A 21,374-nucleotide genomic window follows, 5' to 3' on the forward strand; every position below is an offset into this window, starting at 1 on the left:
GGACACAGAGGGGGGGGGGGGGGTGCCGGCCTGGCATGACCGGGAAAACTAGGACAGGAGGGAAGTGTAGGAATGAAAAAAATGTAGTAAGTGGTGTAAGGAGGGGCATTAAAGAGTTAAAAATTTGGACATATGGTGCAGCTACATGGTAAAGTTTTGGTACTGGTTCTGCTGGATGGTACCCTGCCAGACCTCCCTTGATTTTAGACCTTTGAGATGTTTTATGTTACAGTATTTATATGGTTTTTATGTATGCCTGTTCTGTTTTAAGCACTTTAATAAAGAGGCTGTTATTGCCATTTATTCCGACATTTATTTTGTCAGTTGATTCTGTGAGATTGGAAAGGGAGACGGTTTGCTCAGCAATACCCTAAGGGCCCTTTTACACAGAAAGATTATCTGACAGATTATCTGCCAAAGATTTGAAGCCCAAACCAGGAACAGACTATAAACAGGGAACAGGTCGTAAAGGAAAGCCTGAGATTTCGCCTCTTTTCAAATCCAGTCCTGGCTTTGGCTTTAAATCTTTGGCAGATAATCTGTCAGATAATCTTTCTGTGTAAATGGGCCCTAAATCAAATATCACTACGTATGCTTTACTGATTATATACCTTCTTTGTACTAGTGTGATTTAAACACAGTTACTTTTAGATGATCATTTCATTATTTAAAGTTAAGTTTTACATTACAGGGTTACGCTTACAGAAATACCACTGTTCATTCTTAATGCACTGCTGGCATTTGCTTAAAAAAAAAATAATGGAAAAAATGCCACAAAACACTGTTGCCAATTTAAAGGGGTTATCCAGCACTAAAAAATCATGGACACTTTTCCCCCTACTGTTGTCTCCAGTTCAGGTGCAGTTTGCAATTAAGCTCCATTTACTTCAATAGAACTGAGTTTCAAAACCCCACCCAAACTGGAGACAACAGTAGGGGGAAAGTGGCCATGTTTTTGTAGCGCTGGATAACCCCTTTAATGTCACAAATGTGCATATATTCTGCCTTATGCCACTTTTTGTGAGTTTTAGTCCAACAAATGGGTGTGTTTATGGGCTGGCTATAACGCTAAATATTCTAGTTTGCAGAAAGTCATTGTACTGTTGGTATAAATTGAAGGGCCTTTTACACAGGCCAATTATCATTTGAATTTAATCCATAATCTTCTAGTATAAACGCAGCAACAATCAAACAAAGAGCAAAAAGTCAAAAACGTTGTTAATTGCTAATTGTTAATTTCAGTGTAAACACTCTTCATTCACAGTATATGGATACAAATGTAATTACAACCGGTATCTCACATGCTGGTCCTTAGTAAAGTCCTTTACCTTAACGTTCGTCTGAATTATTAGGAGGTATACATCTCTTAGCCACTGCAGCGACTGGCCCGCCAGCTCCCAGGCTAGTAATCATTTAATTTACAGTATACACTAGCTCTCTGCTAGGCTGCATGCTGCTCGTGCAAAAGCCTGTATGGCCGAAATGTGCTACCATGGCTTTTATTGTCTCTAGTTTTGCCTCCCAATCGCAATGTTGGATCTTGATCCGTTTCCAAGTACATTCAGCTTGGCAGACATTGCTTAAACAACCACTAATAACCTCTTTATGGCATAGTAAGACATGTAAGTGCTTGAATTATTGCACGTAGTGAACCTTACCATGTAGCAGAGGGCATATGCAAGTTGCTTGACAACTTCCAGCTTCCAGCTTGTAGGTATAGGACCTTTCTGCTGTCTCCGTTTTAGGTAAAGATCAAGGGCACCCAGAGACACAAATTCCTGAACCATGATAACTAGAAAGGAGTGCATATAATCGATTATTGCACTATTTTATTACAATGTACTACACAAATTATAAAGGGTTATAAGCACAGAATTGGAAACACCAAGTTCAAAATATTTTCCTACAAATTCACAATAGTGCAAACATAGGATCTGATACCCAGATGAGCTTCCAGGTTAGGAGACTTGTTCTCTATGCCTACTACAGGTAAACAAGAAAAAAGACTGTTCAGGGAAGAAAAAACGTATTTTGTTTCTCTCTTTTCTCCGTGTTTTGCACTCCTCCTGGTGAGACCCACATGACCGTAATTAGCAGGAGACACCTGAGTGCTCATGGTTTTAATCCCTCCTGTCTGTCCCATTCTGTCTTTGATAGCTATGGTGAGTGCTATACCTTATCCAGACTTGTGCTGTTTGGGGGCAGCTTCCTCTGCCGGTGGTGCTGGCTGGGTTTTGGTGTGGCATTTTTGGGTCTGGTCCTGTGGCATGGGGGTTGCAGGGCCGTTCCATGGCCTCCCTTCCCTGACACACCTCCCTTCCCTGGCACACCTGCGGGGGGGTGGTCGCTGACTGGCACAGTGTGGACTTAGTGTAGGGACCCATGTGTATCAGATACCTGCACGCGGTACATGGGGCAGTGTGGCTTGATCAATTCACATACAGAATTCTGATGTTTTTTATGCAGCCGAGAGGTACTAGTATCAGCCATAGGTGTGAGGTGCAGCACTCTTTTTCTTCCCTAAACCCAAGAAAAAAGACTGTCATGAGCCGGGCCGCACGCTTGGCTCTCGGCATTGCCGGCCTGTCAAATGCGCCAACTTTGTCCCTGGTAACCGGACTGGCCGGTTGCCACGGGCGCGCTGGCAGCGTCCTTAGTCACCACGCTCTGGCTGAGGGCTCAGCTGGTAATGTTTGTGGTAATGCTGACTGGCAGGTGCAGCTGGATTATGTTTTGTGCTTTGCAGACTGCTAGTTACTTACCCCGGACCTCAGACTTTGAATATTTGTGTTTTGTTTGTCATGTCCGCATTCAGTGTCACACCTATACAGGCTAGGGACTTCAACTAGTTGTCCGCTTTTGCCTAGGGCAATTAGGTAGTGACAGCCGTGCGGATGTCAGTGCCAGGGATCTTGTCCACACTACAAGTCAGAGGTGTCAGTCAGTGGCTGTTTATTTAAAAGGGAACTGTCGGACTGATTCTAACCGGCTCATATCTCCCTATAAGGAGGCCGAGAGGAGGAAAGTATATCTCTGACCTTCATCCTGGACATCGTTCCTGTGCACTTAGTTGTTAACTCCACGGTCCAGTAAGACAGTTTGGAGCACTGAGGCAACTTTAGGAGCACTGCCCCGCCCCCATAAGGCCTATTCGCTCCCGGGCCAGTTCTTTGCTAGAAGGGCAGGGTAGTGCTCCTAATTGTCATATCGGACCATGGAGTTATTTGTATCACAAGTCTATTCATGTGACTGATCCAAGTCTTTTTTAATACTACATGTATGCATAAGAGCACCGGTGCTACTGTATAATTAACCCCTCCTGGGCATATTTTCATTTTTGCATTTTTGTTTTTTGCATTTTTTTTTGCACTTGCATTTTTTCACCTACAGACCTACATAAGCCCTTATTTTTTGTGCAACTAATTGTACTTTGCAATGGCAGGCTTATTTTTTGCATAAAGTATATTGCAAAACCATAAAAAAAATTATATGCACAGTGAAATTGAAAATAAAACACAATATTTTTTATTTGGGGTGGTTTTGTGTTTACGCCATGCGCCATATGGTAAAACTGACTTGTTATGCATGTTCCTCAGGTTGTAACGATTACAACGATATGTAACATGTATAACTTTTATTTTATTTGATGGCTTGTAAAAAATCAAAACCTTTAAAAAAAACTAAATGTTCTTTAAAATCGCTCCATTCCCAGGCTTATAACGCTTTTATCCTTTAGTCTATGGGGCTGTGTCAGGTGTCATTTTTTGCACCATGATGAGTACTTTCTATTGGTACCTTACTTGTGTATATGCAACTTTTTTATCGCTTTTTATCACAATTTTTCAGAATTTGATGCGACCAAAAATGCGCAATTTTGCACTTTGGGATTTTTTTTGGCGCTTATGCCGTTTACCGTGCAAGATCAGGAATGTAATAATTTAATTTTGGGCGATTATGCACGCGACGATATCAAATATGTTTGTTTATTTATTTATTTTTATTTATAAAATGGGAAAAGGGGGTTGATTTAAACTTTTATTAGGGGAGGGTTTTTTTTATTATTAAAAACACTTTTTTCCCCCCACTAATAGTAATTAGAAGCCCCCTGGGGGACTTCTATATACACAGCACTGATCTCCCATTGAGATCAATGCTGTGTATATAATAGAGCACCGATCCATAAGATCGGTGCTCTATTATAATGGTCTGCAGCAGACCATCTAAATAGATTGCCAAGACAGCATCAGCGTCATTCCAACGTTGAGCCCTGGCCGGCTCAGTACACCGGATCTCCCCCCCGCGATCGCATTGCAGGGGGGAGATCCGGCCACTAGACACCAGGGAGAGGGGGACACAAGGCAGTTAGACATGACATGACCGCTGCATTCAACTGTCCTAATTAGCGGGTGTGGCTGATTGGCGGCACCCGCTAATAGCCGCGGTCCCGTGCTGCAGTAAGCAGCCGGGATCACAGCGGTTCAGAGTGGGGCCACGGTGCGGCCCCTCTCTAAACCATCCCCACCCAACCCCCACCCCCCGCAGGAAGTGCTGGTTCGTCCTGCGGAGGGAAGGGGTTAATGTTTAATTAACAAAACGCATCAGGTTTTTAAACTCATTTCCATTGAAGTGAATGGTGCTTAATTGCAAACCACACCTGAACTAGAGACAAGAGTGGTGTTGTCTCTGGAAGAAAGTAGCCATGTTTTTTTTTTAACGCTGGATAGCCCCTCTGTCTCATACAATATCGGTTCTAACGAGTTCACATACAATGTGACTGTCAGGCGCAGGCTAGAAAAAACCTATAATATCTAATGTTTGCAATTTCAGTGCTCTAAAAGTGATCAGTGACCTTCATAGGGATGTAATCCAACTGTGGTATGAGGTTTCACAGAGCTACTAGAGACAGGAGACTATCTGGAGGGAGGGGATTTCCTCACAATCTGGTGAGGAAGGAGAAATGAAAATAATCATAATCATAATCATGGGACTGTCACAAACTTACCTCTTTGCACTCCAGCAAAGGCCGCTTCCCTATCACTGCGGCAACAGAGGCAGGGCAGCTTCTCTGTACCCACTTGGTTTGCTGATGCTGCCAGGGGTGGTTGCTTTCAGCTAGGCCCAGTGATGCGGGCTCCAACCAGACAATAAATGAAGCAGGAGTGCCAAGCCAATAGCAAGTGTCCAGACACTCTTTGCAAATCTAGCGCAGGAGATTTAAACCAGCACTTCTCACCCTTTGCTTGTTCTCCCCTGGCTTTGGCTTTGTCTTTTGATTTTGTACTACACTACAGTCTGTCTTTTTACCTCGGCTTGCTTACGGATTATACTTTGATTCAGATTCAGTACTGTTATTGCACTCTCGGCTCTGACCCTTGGTGTGCTTATTGATTACTCAGATTTGTTGTTTTTCTTTACATATGTTTTTTGATTTGAACTGTTCAGCTATTCTCTCCCCTGACAGCTCCAGCACCGTAGCAGTGTAGAGACCATGGCCCAGTTGGGGTCTGCCACCTAGGGCAGCATGTCAAGTAGGCAGGGCCGGGCTCAGTGTACCTCCCTGATGTGACAGGGACAGAGATCATTTCACGAATAATCTTTAGTGAAATGGTTTGTAGGAACATAAAACATGGGACTAACAGAAAATAAGCAGAGCAATGTGGACCAAACAGTGAGAAACACTTACTCTGTTTTCCAACACATACTCCATGTAAAAGCACTTGATGCTTGTGAAAAAGTTGGTTCATTAAGCTTGCTGCTTCTAGAAAAGACTACAATCAAGAAAGGATGCTGGTCATAAATGGCATTCTATTAACAATCTATCAGTGAATAACAATAACTTATACATGACTTGGGTACATTTTATTGCTAGAGACATTCAAGAGACATTCAAATTCATTTCAAGAGACATGTACATTTTTAGTTGTCTTGATGTTACATTACTGTTAGTGACCCACTGTGATGCTAATAATTGTGGTATAGCAGGTTTCTACATGACCAGTGATATGGCAGCAAAATAAGGCCAATTTAAGACCACATTCACATACTGTATTTTAAAACAAACAATGGCTGTTATTGCAAGTTGTAACAACAGCCACTGTTTATTGACAGTATGCGATTACATTGTAGTGTATAGAACTCTGGCCATAGTGTATATATGCTGCATACACTATAGCCAGTGTTCTATGCGACCGATTGCGACCAAAAATTTCTATTTTTTTCTATTCAGCGAACAGCGGCCGTCCAAAATAGTCTGTGCACACAATGTAAGGTACGGCTTCTGGCTGTACTTTACATTGTGCTCTATGGCTAATTGGAGTGCAAATCAAAAATGAAGTGATGTTCGCCCAGCCAATACTGCAGTATCGGCCGGGTGAGCATCTGAGACATTGGCCATTGTTTGACATGTCAGACACTTGCTGTGTCAAACAATGGCTGATGTTCATGCACTGCATATGTGTCTGTTCGACATGTATGCCAAGCGGGGACCCTGACATATACATAGCATCTATTATACGTAGGGTCACATGGAAAAATTACATATACCGCACAGTATACATTTATGGGATACAGTTCAATGGCATAGCACAGAGATCAATGCTAATCTATCAAGCAAATCCTGACACATACATCATGAACATAGGCCAAAATTAAAAATTCTTTGCCTCTATCAGGTAAATGTGTGGTGGACCCCTCCGATGGTGTGGAGGAGGTACGGGCAGTCACTTGCCAGATGGTTAGGTGTGACGCCAGTCCTTTAGTGGTTGGCTGAGATATAGCCGTGCTCAGTGATGTTATGTCGTGACACCAGTGCCGGTTGGGCACACAGGTATGATGGCACACCTGCTTTTATTTTAAGGGGCCGGATATACCTTGTTCCCCTGTGGTCAGTGACCTGCCGGGCTGTTGCGGGGTCCCTTGGGTACTTATCACCATGGTCTGGAGTGGAATAGTGACCCAACCAGACTATTGGCACTGCCACCCACAGAAAGGGGAGATGACCCAAGGAGTGCATGTGTTCTGTGTCCGTGCTTGACAAGGAACTCACACCCGTACTGCGAGATAAGAGTTCATAGGCTTCTAGCAACTTTGCTCTATCCGGATCAGTTCCTTTACTTTCTATGGATACTGTCCTGCACTGGGTTGAAATGATCCCTAATTGCCCTCTCTAGTAAAGGTTTAACACTGCATAGTGTTGAGTGAGGTTACTTGAAAAGTAACTGTGTTCAGCTGCATGTGCTCTGGTCTACGTCTAGACTGCACAACTTAGACTGGGGACCTAGCAGAAGCCAGGGCCAAACTGGACCACAGTAGAGAGCATTCTGGCTTGTGTCCTTCCTCTAAGTTCCTGGAGTCCAACGACAAAAGACCCTACACTTCCTCTACCCATGTGACTTCCTTCCTAAAGCCCCTGTAAGGTGCGCTGTAAGTGGGTGAGGAGTGCGTATGTGAGAAGTAAAGAGAGAGATGATAGGTGAAAAGAAGAGAGAACTCTCATTGGCGTAAAGATCCATGTGACACACAAACAATAACCCCTTAAGTACTACAGCTATGCAATAACTGAGTATACATACTTGTAATAACATCTTGTAACGAAACTCTGGTACTACTACATCACCACTTACACTTAGGGTGAAATAAATAGCAACACCCGTGGTGCGACACCACAAATAGACAACTATGAAACTGCCATTTAATACAGGATCTGGCACCAAGGTGTTACTAGCAGATTTTTTTAAATTCTGTAAATTGAAACTAACATTTGCTGTAAACATCTTGGTGCCAAATACAATGGGACATTGTAAATGGGTGCAGCAGGTTACATAATGTGGCCAAGCCTTTGCTTGGAAAAAAAGAGACCTATATAACATACTGAAACAAAACCTCTGAGCAATAAGAATCAGTAATAAAGATTAACTATAGTGGCAGGCATAATGTAGATATAATGAACAGAAATAGATACAGTAATTTTTTAGCAAATATTTTAATCCATGGATGTATTTTCTAACCCCCTCCCCCAGAACCTAAAAGAACAGATGCAGTGTCCCAGAGAGGGTGTATCACTGCTGTGGTAAGCATGTGTAGGTCAGTGTCTCTATGTATGTGTATGCTCTAGGATGACGTTAACAAGTTGCACTCCCACCAATAGAATGCATTGCTTGGTACAGCTGATAAGCGTTTTACTGAAGGGGTCAACTATGGATGTGTCTTTTCTCATGTACTTTCCTGTTTATGCCACAGTTTGTTCAACCGACTAAGAACCAATCCCTGAGATGGGCCTTCACACTGGTTCCTCTTAAATTTCCTAGCCTATTACCAGCTAGAGTATAGTGTCACCTGGTGTTTTCCTGACCAATTAAGCAGCTCCCTCAGCAGGGGCAGGTTAACTTTACCATAGGCCCCGGGCTGTTCACCAAGCATGGGGCCGCCACCCTACTGTACATACAGTAGCACAAGCATAGTGTTCGTAGTACAGGATAGAAAATGTCATGCTGCCGTGATCAGTGCAAAATCGTGGTAAAAAAAGCACAATTTTTTTTGCAAATCATGGGAAAACTGTAGCCAGGGACAATACTCCACTGAAAATATAAGACCATTTGGGTGGCCATGGGCTCCCCAGGAGCTCAGGGCCCCAGGATACCGCCCGTAAAGGACCTATTATAAGCCGCTACTGTCCCTCAGTGTATATACCATGAGGTAAAGAAGATTTTAGGCTGATTAATCCAGTACTGTGACAGAGATAGAGAGAAGAGTTGTTCCTGTTAAGGAGTACTTTCCAGTGCCTGGCCTGGAGGCGAGGACCCATTTGTATATGAGGGACTATTTTCTTCAAGTACCTGAACCCTAGCCTCGTCAGGCTAGAGTCTCCTGTGGTGAGGCTGCTGTAGGCTGGGAAGACGGGAATCCTATCTACACTGGAGGGCTAGCATCTAGTCTTCTAAAACACTGCAAAAGTCTACCGGAGGTAATACAAGAGTCATCAGTTAGGTAAGAGCAACTAAAGCCAAGAACTGTGCTGCAACATGCTAGGTTTCCTTAGGGGTCCCCCCGACAGCTAGCTTTACCCACTAGGTGGAGCCTGTGTTCCTGGATCTCTGTCACTCATTGCCCATAGACAGCATTAGTAAGATGTCAAATAAACATTTTTACCTCTTTAAGTACTTTTTGTACTCTGTAGTTCCTGTCCACAACAATTACACTACACCAACTGGTGTGTTTTGGTATCTCCAGGAGTGAGCACATACCACTCTTGGCCACAGTAACTAGTGCCTAAGCAGAACAACACCTGCTCTAGCTAATAATACTTGGCTCCCCTGGGTTACTGCACAGACACATTATTAGGTGACCTGTGTCGGTCCAGCTGATGTTATGTTATGCTGGCTGCCCCTATGGTCAGTAACCTCTGGGACTGTTTAGGGTCACTTGGGCACTTGTCACAGTATTTTGGAATGGTAACAGACCCCCCCAAGGTTGTTGGTACCGCCACTCACAGAAAGGGGAAATAACCCAAGTATATGATGGAGTGCAGGTGCTGACAGAGTAGAACAGAGTCCTGTGCGTTTAGTAAAAATATAATACTTTGCTGAATAATAGCTCATGAATACAGTGCTATACTTACCAGAGAACTTGAAATAGTATGTACTTTGTAGAGACAGAGAAGAGGAGAGGAGTTGCCAGAGGATCCCTGCCCAAAATAGTGAATGTACTCTGCCAGAACAGGTGTAGATACAGAAGAGATAAGAAGATACTCGTACTCACGAATGCTAATAGTGGCTCTGAACTGCCTTATGCCCCCTAGTTGTGGCATACCAGTCCTAAGTGGGCAATACGAGCCTTTGTTATGGGTTATCTGGGTGTAGCAGACTTCCGAGGTTTCCCAGTTGTCTTGCGCTGCACAGTAGGATACGTAGACCTTGCACGGTAGCTTAATGCTACTGGGGTCAATTCTTGCTTCAGGTAACTGCCCTACTCTTTTTAGAGAGGTTCCTGGTGTGGGCAAAGGTTTTCCTAGGTTTCCTCGGTAGAACTTAGCACTGCATACTGATCTTAGCATCTAGTAAGACAACTTTGTAATGGAGCAGTGTTTTAAACATCTGTCCACTTAGACCTCCAACTAATAACTCTCTACTTCCTCCCACCAGGAACTAACTTCTCCTACAGGGGTCAAACTAAACCCTCCTGTGAGTGGTGGGCCTGAGTGTGAGAGAGAGAGGAAAAGAGATAGGACATAAAAGAACAAGATGATTAAGGAGGGCTGCCTCCGCAACGCGTCGGCGCGATTTTAACCAGTTTTTAACTTCACCGTATATGTACCAATAAAGAATTTTTGCACTACCTAAGGAGCTGTGGAAAACCTTTTCTACGTTGGATCTGTATACACGGGACACGGCCCGCAACCATATCCACGTGCTCCACCCTTACCTGGAGACCCGTGTACCTGCATGCACCTCTATTCAGCTGGGGTGAGCTGACTTCCATGTGTATGTTTCTATAAAAGAACAAGCACCTCAGATTGGTCAGCACACAACACATGGTACAAAACAATTAACCCTTTGACTCTTTCAGCTGTGCAACAGGTTAAATAGAACAGGAATTACATCTAGTGGGGAAACACAATACTACATCTCCCAGTCTTGTGAACCTGAGGGAGTGACTTACTAAAGTAATATAGACATCACCAGTGGTGGGACACCACAACTGTATTGAGTAAGAATTCTGTGGAATTACCTCTTGGTAATGTTGGTGAGTGGCATCAAGAATTTTCAGCAGCACATCAACTTCATGCTCTTCCTCTCCATCTGCATCTTTGCGCAACCCGTGAAATATTTTGGTAAAGGAACCTTTTCCTTGGCTTTCCAACTATAAAAGAATTGTGTGGCACAAATATAATTTTACCTTTCTGATTTACTGTTATGACTGATAAATAATGACCAAAAATTTAATATGAGACACATCTATAAAAACTCTTGCAGGCAATAGGTGGAGGTATTGCCAGCTGTAACAAGTTTTTGACATATTACAAAGTCTGTCGATGATATATCTAATTTTTTTCACAGTATCACTGAGCAAAAGTGGCATTATGGGAAAAGCATATTCATTGATTTAGATGGTTGATTAAGTATTGAGTATTAATTGATTCAGCTTACAAAGGTTATATCCTTGAGATGGATCTTTTGAAAGGTTAGTAGTGGGATGTTTCTTCTCTGTCCTTTTGGTGACAAAATCCTCTGAGGGCAACTGTCAAGTAGGATTAAAAGGTTCGATTTCTCTGGGGGAGAAACAAAATATCCAATTCTGTTACTTCTTTATTATTTATAACAGAAGTAGATTATTTCAATTGGTTGGTTGGTTTGTTGGATGGATCAACACAATGCAATGTTTTCCCTTTACCAAAAAAAAAGAATATGCTATAACTTTAAAAGGATTGGCACACCATCCAAATGTAGAGGTAGAAATTCAAACAATATCTTTATTAAATATAAGTGACAACTGACAAAAGAGAATAAACAGTATCCTCCTCAGCAGCAATGGATAATAAGAAAACACGTTGGTCGGCACTTCCACAAGTAAAAATTTTCTTTTATTGTAATACTTTAAAATCCATGTCACAAATGCAAGGAAAAACACACAAAGGCACGATCTATCGCGTTTCTGGCTCTCAGCCCTTAATCATATGATTAAGGGCTGAGAGCCAGAAACGTGATAGATCGGTTCATTAACATGCTATTTATAAGAGTTGTGCCTTACATCAGCACAGGTGCTTTACAACCTACACAGGTGAGAGTTCTATGTGCTTTCTTTCACCACTTCAGCCGTGTCTGATTTACGCTATGAAGCGTTGTCTTAAATTTTGTTAAGGATAAAACAGAACCCAGACACTGGGTATACTGACTGAGAAAGTCTCCCAAGAGAGATGGAATGCGTGGGGCTTGCTGGACCCCTACATGGACCTACCTGACCTTCCACATATTGGGTGATCATTTTCCTTTATCCCTGCCCTAGATTGTTTTGCCATGTACACTATATTATTTCTATATAACCTGTACTTTTTTTGCACTAGTCATATTGGTTTCAATATACACATGTTTATTTCATAGGGCTACAGGTACTAGGCAGGACGGGTCCTCTATACCCACATGTGGATGTGTCTGGGTTCCGTTTTATCTTTAAAGCGACTCTGTACTAACAATCCTCCCCCCCCCCCCCCCCCAAACCACTTGTACCTTCACATAGCTGCTTTTAATCCAAGATCTGTCCTGGGGTCCGTTCGGCAGGTGATGCAGATTTTGTCCTAAAAAACAACTTTTAAACTTTCAGCCCTGTGCCCAATGGCTGGGGCTTAGAGTATCTGTGCCAGGTGCCTTAAAGGAGACCTATCACCCCCCGTGGTGGGGTGACAGGCTCCCGACCCCCAGTTAGATCCCCTTATACGTACCTCATCCCGCCGAGTCCGGCTGCCGCAGCCGATCCCGGGACGGAGATATCCCGGTCAGAAGCCGGCGCGCGCGCTCTGGAGAGAGGTCCGGCGTCCATAGAGAATTAATGGAGCCGGACTCATCTCTGCGGCGCCTGCTTCTGACCAGGATATCTCCGTCCCGGGACCGGCTCCGGCAGAGGGACTCGGCCGGATGAGGTACGTATAAGGGGATCTAACTGGGGGTCGGGAGCCTGTCACCCCGGCACGGGGGGTGACAGGTCCTCTTTAACGTTCCAGCACATGTTTAGTATTCACACAGCTATTAAATAGGAGACCATCTGCCTGGAGCATTCCTAATGATGAGGAGGGCAGGGAGGAGGGACAGAGAGGTTGCGCCAGCCTAATGCATATGTTTTTTAAGGGTTTTTATTCTCTTTTGCCAGTTATATTTTATCTGTAGATTATATATTATTATATTATTTTAATTTCTAGCTCTACATTTGGGTGGTGTGGCAATCCTTTTACATGACATATCTTGCTTTTTTTTTGGTGATATATATGGTTGACATGCCATGATTTTGTGCACCCTGTATCTATATTGTTAGCAGTACATGGTCTTCTTATTTTTGTTGGTTTCCAATGTTTTTCCTTCAAAATCAAAGGGATCTCATACTAATTAGTTGTACTTTATTCATTAGGATTTATGCTTTACTTCAGATTGTAATTCAGAGGAAGATATCTTCTTATGTTAATTTAGTCAATTTGATAGATAAATGTGACTGAACTTTATGATTTTGTTCTCATTGCGAGCATTTTATGCCTTTGTTTTCTGTTTCAATTACCTTTGGTTCTAGGAGGGCAGCAAGATGTCAGACGTGTGGAGACACTACCAAGACGGAGGTTATTGTGCTTGTAATGTTCCAAGAGATTTCGCAAACTGGTGAAGTGGCGTGATATACCAGCTAAACAAAATGTGTCATTCTTACACTGGATGGAGCAGCCCTGGAAATCAATACCTAAAGACGTCTGTTAATGAAGGCACAATAAAGGATACTGAGAAAATGTTATTTGGTAATGGTTTAAGAAAAGAAAACTAAAGCAAAGAAATGTCTTAAAGGATAACTCAAAATTAAAATAAAAGGAAGGCTAGTGTCACACATGGCAGTGTTTGAGCCAAATCTTGAGAATTCAAAAGGAATGGAAAATATAACGGAAGGACTTATGCTTCTGCTTCCTGCTGAATCCACTTTACCACAGTGTCAATTCTCAAAAGAAATGTTATGTGTGACACCTGCCTAAGAATTCACAGTGTTTGCACAAAGCATTTTGTTGCAGTTTTTTGTGGCAGTCAACCTTAGAAGTAAATCAAGCAAGAAGCAATTCATTCAGAAGTCATTAATTCATATTTCACATCCATTTTGAATCCAGTTCTGGCCAAGCAGTAATTAAGGAAGAGATCAGCTAACCTACATTGTATCTCCTAGCTAATCCACAATTAAAAAAAAAAAAAACTCTTGATTTTTTAATGCAAGTGTGTTGGAAATGTAATTTCTAATGATGCACAGTACCTCCAAACAAACAGTTAAAAGAAACCTGTCGTAGTCCTGGAGAGAGCTACGGAGAACATAGCTTCCTCCAATGCTTCCACTTCTCTTTAGTTTATCGATCGCAAACTCTGAACTACAAAAAAAAAAAGAAAAAAAAAAAGCTTTTTATTATAAATAATGGACATCTTAGGCAAGAGGACTATATTAATGAGGCGGTGGGAACAAGAGACTCATATCGGAAGAGGAGTGGGCAGTGGCTTATAAACTAACACATAAGATATCTATTGCCAGTGGGGCTCAGGAAAGAAGCTGTAAGTTGCTTACAAGATGGTACAGATATCCATCTCTGTTTCATGAAATATACCCATGTGTATTGGATTTGTGCTGGCGGTGTGGAAAGGAGAGAGGGACAATGCTACATATTTGGTGCAATGTGCAAGATTGAAGCAATACAGGTTGGGGGTATGCTCTGTCTGTGCATATATTTTGGAGGAGGAGCTTTCTTTTTAACCTAAAATACCCATCCATGTTGCCTAGAAATATGAGAAGGAGAAATCTTGTTAGAGAGTTGTTGACGGCAGCTAGAGCTAACACGAGGTTGACAACATTAGATGGTTGGAGGAATTAGTGGCCGAAAGAAATGATAACTTTGAGGCATATAATAAAATTTGGGAGTCTTGGAACAGATTTTTAGTTTCAACAGATCTGTATAGTAAGATTATATAGGACCAGTATGTTTGTGGGTTTTTGTTATTTTTTTTTGGGGGGGGGGGGGGGTGGACGGACATTTGGGTTTTTATCTTATATGTTTTTGTACTGTTTATCATATGTCTTTTTGGTTTGTTATACTATGTGAAAATAAATAAATGCAGCCTAAGGCTATGTTCACATTACATAAGAGACCGGACATTCTCTGAAAAGATCAGATCTGTAGCGCCACAGAGTTCTGAAGCGGGCGCATCCTTGTGCGCCTGCATCAGAACTCCCCACAGCACACTATGGAGCGTGCAGCCGGAGCACAGACAGGGTTTGCTGCGGCCGCTATTTAATGAAGCCTGCATAAGCATCTCCCATCTCTGCATCTCCCCTGTCTCCTGCACACTCTCCTGTCTGCCCGCACGCCCCCATAAGCCTGCATATCTCCCCTGCCTGCCCGCACTCCCATCAGCCTGCACACTCCTGTTAGCCCCCACATTTCCCCTGTCTGACTGCATACTCCCATTTGACCAAACACTCCCTTGTCTGTCTGTAGCCTGCTCATGTCCCCTGTCAGCCCAAGCACTCCACTGTTTGCCCACAGCCCTCATACTGTATGTTCCCTGTCTGCCTGTACACAGGAGTATGACCTATAAGGTTTTAGGGCGATTATTTTTTTTCCTCATGAGCGAAACACCCCTTTAAGCCTAGACTGTTCACAGTTTCTAGTAACTTGCTACCAAGTCTCTATTTCCTGTGAGAGGGGCTCATGCCACGGAAAGAGATGTTTTTTCCTCTTGAAAGCCTCTGAACCCAATCCACTTAAGTCTAAGTACCTGTGAGAAGGTCAAACCCACAGTTAACCCCACTTAAGCTCAAATACTGTATTCCATTAAAACTGCTCAAAGGTCCCAGTTAACCAAATCTTTGCTGTCCAAGAAACAAAAATGAGCAGAGGGAGACTCTTTATTTATGTGTGAATGACAAGATGAACAAATAAGACATCCTAAACAACTGTACACAGAGTTGTTTAATCAGATCCTTGATTGTGTTACACTCCACAGCTAAGAGAACACAGCAATATGTTTGGATTACTGTATAATGAAGAACAAATAAAGGATTTGTCCTCAGAAAACCATGTCAGACATGTCAAACTTGAAAAACATCTATCCCATGATCAAATGCATGACACTGAGATTATTTGTTGACAGGCACTGTACCTGGCCATGTCTGCAGAATATACAATAAATCGCTAACAGGCTGAATACAGGCTGTAATATACTGCAAGAGATGAGATTGCAGGAGCTTCCGCTGTATCTACCTGGAACAGAAAAACCACTGATCCAGGGAGATACTGCAGGGGTCCAGCTGTCATACTGACCGACGAGCTCCTGGAATCCCCACACAGGTGGCCCACACTATATATATATATATATATATAAAAGGCAGTGAGTTAGGGTGCCTTTATACAGAGAGATTTATCTGACCAATTTTTGAAGCCAAAGCCAGTAATGGTTTTGAAAAGAGGAGAAATCTCAGTCTTTCCTTTATGAATTGTTCCCTGTTTATAGTCTGTTCCTAACTTTGGCTTAAAAGATCTGTCAGATAAATCTCTCAAGGCACCCTTAGAATAGGGACCCTTAAAGATGACTGTTAAATGGTGTATAGGTGTATATTAGGTGTTTAATTCACTTTCTATATGCATTCATGCAAACTTCCATACTATGACTTTGTTTCTATCAGTCTTTTTTCAACCAAAATCAGAAGTGGACAAAAACACAGAAACTTATCATTATAATTTTGCCCTTTTAGCTCCACTCCTAATGTTGGTGAAAAAAAACGGACCAAAATACTGACAGAAATACTATGTATGGGCATAGTCTAAAGCTGCCCTCACACAGTTTTTTTCTGGCTCTTTTTTTTTTTCATGCAAATAATCTTTTTTGTGATTTACATGTTTTAGTGTGCATGACATGACATGATTTAGATGTTTTAGTGTGCATGACATGCCATGACATGACATAGTTGCTAGACCAAAAGGGTACAAAAACACCAGGAAAAAAAAAACTGCACACACACAGCAATGGTGTTTTTGAGCGGACCAGGACAATCCCATTAAAGTCTATGAAGGGAAAACTGCCACAGTTTGGAAAAAATAAAAAAAAAGCCACACCCTCAGCATGCTGCATTTTAGAAAACTGTCACAGAGCCTCAAAAATGCCAGAGAAGAGAGAAAAATGCCACACACACAAAAAAATGTGTAAGGCAAATCATAAACTATTGTTGACTTCCAGTTAACATTTGGCATTTCTTATTTTTACATTGTGGGAACATGGCCCTAGTGACTGTTGATTGATGTGGTAAGGTCATTAAAGGGGTACTCCAGCAGGGGGGCTATTTTGGGATCTGGCCGGGGAGGAGGTGGCTGAGGGAAATGACGTCCACTCACCTCCCCGGTTCCAGCGGCGGATCTCGTATAGCGGCGCTCCGGTCCCCAGTGCCCGGCCGCTTCCTGGTGTCCAACACGGGCTCGAGGCGTGACGTCTCAAGTCTCAAATCTTGAAACGGATCCCGCCTCTGTTACTGACTGGCTGAGCGGACTTGAGACGTCACGTCTTGAGCCCGTGTCAGACACCAGGAAGCGGCTGGGTATCGGGGACCGGAGCGCCACGATATGGGACCAGCCACTGGAACCAGGGAGGTGAGTGGATGTCGTTTCCCTCAGCCACCTCCTCCCTGGCCAGATCCCAAAATAGCCCCCCCCACAGGAGTACCCCTTTAAGGGAATGGGTGGGTTACAGTACCAAGACAGGTTATCATGCTTGGGGTTATTTACGCCTGAAAAAAGACATCTTAGGGGCGATTTGATCACAATGTACAAATATATGAATGGACAGTACAGAGATCTTTGTAGTGGTCTTTTTACTCCTAGGTCTGTAACCAGGACAAGGGGCATCCTCTACGTCTAGAGGAAAGAAGGTTTCGCCATCAGCACAGATCAGCTATACTTCTGGAGGAAAGAAGATTTAATTAAATGAATTCAAGGGAGGCCTGGAAGCTTTTCTTGAAAAATATAATATTACATGCTATGGGCATTAGATTTAGGATGATACGTTGATTCAGGGATTATTCTGATTGCCATTGGAGTCAGGAAGGAATTTTTTTTTCCTGTCATCTGCCTCATAAGGGTTTTGTCTTCCCTGGATTAACACAGTAGGGTTACCTTAGGTTGAACCTGATGGACTCTTGTCTTTTTCAACCTTTTTAACTAGGTTACTAAGTCTAAAGTTAAAGTGTCACTATCATGATAACTTTCTAAATCAACAGTAGATGTGATATGAAGCAAGTTTGCAATTTTAATTCATTATTTTTTTTATTTTATTTTTTTAGTTATCATGGAAAACACAGCACTGTTTTTTTTTCTGAAAAAAAAAAAAAAATGAAACAGTCAGAAAACAGGAAGTCCTGTGTATCCCAGCCCATCTGAGCACTCACAGAGAGAAGGCAGTCACGTGATTGACGGACACATTGAGCCGTAACTCTCTGTACTGGCCGGAATTCCTGTGTTTAGTCTCTTTTTTTCAACCAGCACAAGTCAGAGAGGAGAGGAGACTGGACCTGGATTTCTTGTAAATTCAGCTTTGTTTTACAGCATGATAACAAAATAATAATAATAATAATAATAATAATAATAATAATAATAATAATAATAATAATAATAATAATAATAAATAATAATGAATGTATATTGCAAACTTGCTTTATTTCACATCTACTGTTTATTTAGATATTGAAAGTCATAACAGTGACACTTTAAAACGTACCTGTGCCTAACCACAGCACAGGAACTACATGTTGGATTTTGAACAATTTTAATCAACCATGAAGTTGCCTATAAATTGGACTCTCAGTTTAAGCATTTACAAAGGGCATGCAAAAGATCCTTGATAAGTGACATAGTCATGGTTTTTGGTTAAAGGAGAAGTCCAGCCATAAACCTTTGTCAGATGGCCATCATTGATTTATTAACTTTCCCCATGCCCACGGTGCGCCGCCTGACTGATTTTGGGACCCCCCCGCCGCAAGGCATTTTCCTCCTAGTTGTGATGACATCATGACTCAGCAGGGCCGCTTTAACCAGAGGGCACATGGTGCACGTGCACCGGGCCCACTGGTTAAAGGGGCCCCCCGAGCAGGCCGGCCGTTGCTATGTGCGACCAATGCGGTCGCACAGGGCTCCGGCCACCAGCCTGTCATGGGGGAGCGCCATGGATGGGTAATCTACTTACCCCTCCATGGCGCCCCCTGCAGGGCCCCCCCGTCCGCCGCTGCCCCCGCCCGCCCGCTGCTGCTGCGGCGCTTCAGCGCTGCAGCAGCAGCGACACTGACAGAGAGAGAGCCATTGGCTCCCTCCCTGTCAGTCACTCTTGTGGCCGCACTTCCTGCAGTCACAAGAGGCCGCACTCTCCCTCTAGCGGCCGACGTCACTGGAGCGTCGGCGCGAGGGTAAGGGGAGTGCAGCCTCTTGTGACCGCAGGAAGTGCGGCCACAGGAGGGAAGAGAAGAGGAACGCGTGGACCCAGGTGAGTAACAGTGTTTGTTTTTTTCAATGTTGTATGGGAGGGGGAGCGCATATACTACTGGGGAGCACAGGGGAGCTATATACTACTGGGGAGCACAGGGGGCTATATACTACTGGGGAGCACAGGGGAGATATATACTATGGGGGGGCACAGGGGGCTATATACTATTGGGGGGCACAGGGGGCTATATACTATTGGGGAGCACAGGGGAGCTATATACTATTGGGGAGCACAGGGGGCTATATACTATGGGGGAGCACAGGGGGCTATATACTACTGGGGAGCACAGGGGAGATATATACTATGGGGGGGCACAGGGGGCTATATACTACTGGGCAGCACAGGGGGCTATATACTATGGGGGGGCACAGGCGGCTATATACTATGGGGGAGGACAGGGGGCTATATACTATGGGGGGGCACAGGGGGCTATATACTATGGGGAGCACAGGGGGCTATATACTATGGGGGAGCACAGGGGGCTATATACTATGGGGGAGGACAGGGGGCTATATACTATGGGGGAGCACAGGGGAGCTATATACTACTGGGGAGCACAGGGGAGCTATATACTATGGGGGAGCACAGGGGGCTATATACTACTGGGGAGCACAGGGGAGCTATATACTATGGGGGAGCACAGGGGAGCTATATACTATTGGGGAGCACAGGGGGCTATATACTATTGGGGAGCACAGGGGGCTATATACTACTGGGGAGCACAGGGGAGCTATATACTATGGGGGAGCACAGGGGGCTATATACTACTGGGGAGCACAGGGGGCTATATACTATGGGGGAGCACAGGGGGCTATATACTATGGGGGAGCACAGGGGGCTATATACTATGGGGGAGCACAGGGGGCTATATACTATGGGGGAGCACAGTGGAGCTATATACTATGGGGGAGCACAGGGGGCTATATACTATGGGGGAGCACAGGGGTCTATATACTATGGGGGAGGACAGGGGGCTATATACTATGGGGGAGCACAGTGGAGCTATATACTACTGGGGAGCACAGGGGGCTATATACTATGGGGGAGCACAGGGGAGCTATATACTATTGGGGAGCACAGGGGGCTATATACTATGGGGGAGCACAGGGAGCTATATACTATGGGGGGGCACAGGGGGCTATATACTATGGGGGAGCACAGGGGGCTATATACTATGGGGGAGGACAGGGGTCTATATACTATGGGGGAGCACAGGGGGCTATATACTATGGGGGAGCACAGGGGGCTATATACTACTGGGGAGCACAGGGGGCTATATACAATGAGGGAGCACAGGGGGCTATATACTAGGGGGGAGCACAGGGGGCTATATACTATGGGGGAGCACAGGGAAGCTATATACTATGGGGGGGCACAGGGGGCTATATACTATTGGGGAGCACAGGGGGGCTATATACTATGGGGGAGAACGGGGGCTATATACAATGAGGGAGCACAGGGGGCTATATACTATGGGGGAGCACAGGGGAGCTATATACTATGGGGGAGCACAGGGGAGCTATATACTATGGGGGAGCACAGGGGGCTATATACTACTGGGGAGCACAGGGGGCTATATACTATGGGGGAGCACAGGGGGCTATATACTATGGGGGAGCACAGGGGGCTATATACTACTGGGGAGCACAGGGGAGATATATACTATGGGGGAGCACAGGGGAGCTATATACTATGGGGGAGCACAGTGGAGCTATATACTATGGGGGAGCACAGGGGGCTATATACTATGGGGGAGCACAGGGGAGCTATATACTATGGGGGAGCTATATACTATGGGGGAGCACAGGGGAGCTATATATTATGGGGAGCACAGTGGGGCTATATACTATGGGGGAGCACAGGGGGCTATATACTATTGGGGAGCACAGGGGGCTATATACTATGGGGGAGCACAGAGGAGCTATATACTATGGGGGAGCACAGGGAGCTATATACTATGGGGGAGCACAGGGAAGTTATATACTATGGGGGAGCACAGGGGAGCTATATACTACTGGGCAGCACAGGGGTCTATATACTATGGGGGAGCACAGGGGAGCTATATACTATGGGGGAGAACAGGGGAGCTATATACTACTGGGGAGCACAGGGGTCTATATACTATGGGGAGCA

The 21,374-nt window shown here is 44.0% G+C and overlaps 1 protein-coding gene across 2 annotated transcripts in view; it reads right to left on the bottom strand.

Moving 5' to 3' along the window:
* The window catches only part of JAK3 (Janus kinase 3), a 148,483-nt gene that overhangs the window by 71,229 nt on the left and 55,880 nt on the right, over positions 1-21,374 (bottom strand). For both annotated transcript variants that reach the window (XM_069962299.1, XM_069962300.1), the window contains 6 exons: positions 13,984-14,095; positions 13,258-13,441; positions 11,145-11,266; positions 10,726-10,857; positions 5,684-5,768; positions 1,659-1,792 (listed from right to left, as the gene is read on the bottom strand). In XM_069962299.1, the coding sequence (XP_069818400.1) occupies positions 1,659-1,792; positions 5,684-5,768; positions 10,726-10,857; positions 11,145-11,266; positions 13,258-13,441; positions 13,984-14,095 (769 nt within the window). The remainder of the gene's footprint in view (positions 1-1,658; positions 1,793-5,683; positions 5,769-10,725; positions 10,858-11,144; positions 11,267-13,257; positions 13,442-13,983; positions 14,096-21,374) is intronic.

The sequence above is a fragment of the Dendropsophus ebraccatus genome, chromosome 3, assembly GCF_027789765.1.
Source record: "Dendropsophus ebraccatus isolate aDenEbr1 chromosome 3, aDenEbr1.pat, whole genome shotgun sequence".
Taxonomy (NCBI): Eukaryota; Metazoa; Chordata; class Amphibia; order Anura; family Hylidae; genus Dendropsophus; species Dendropsophus ebraccatus.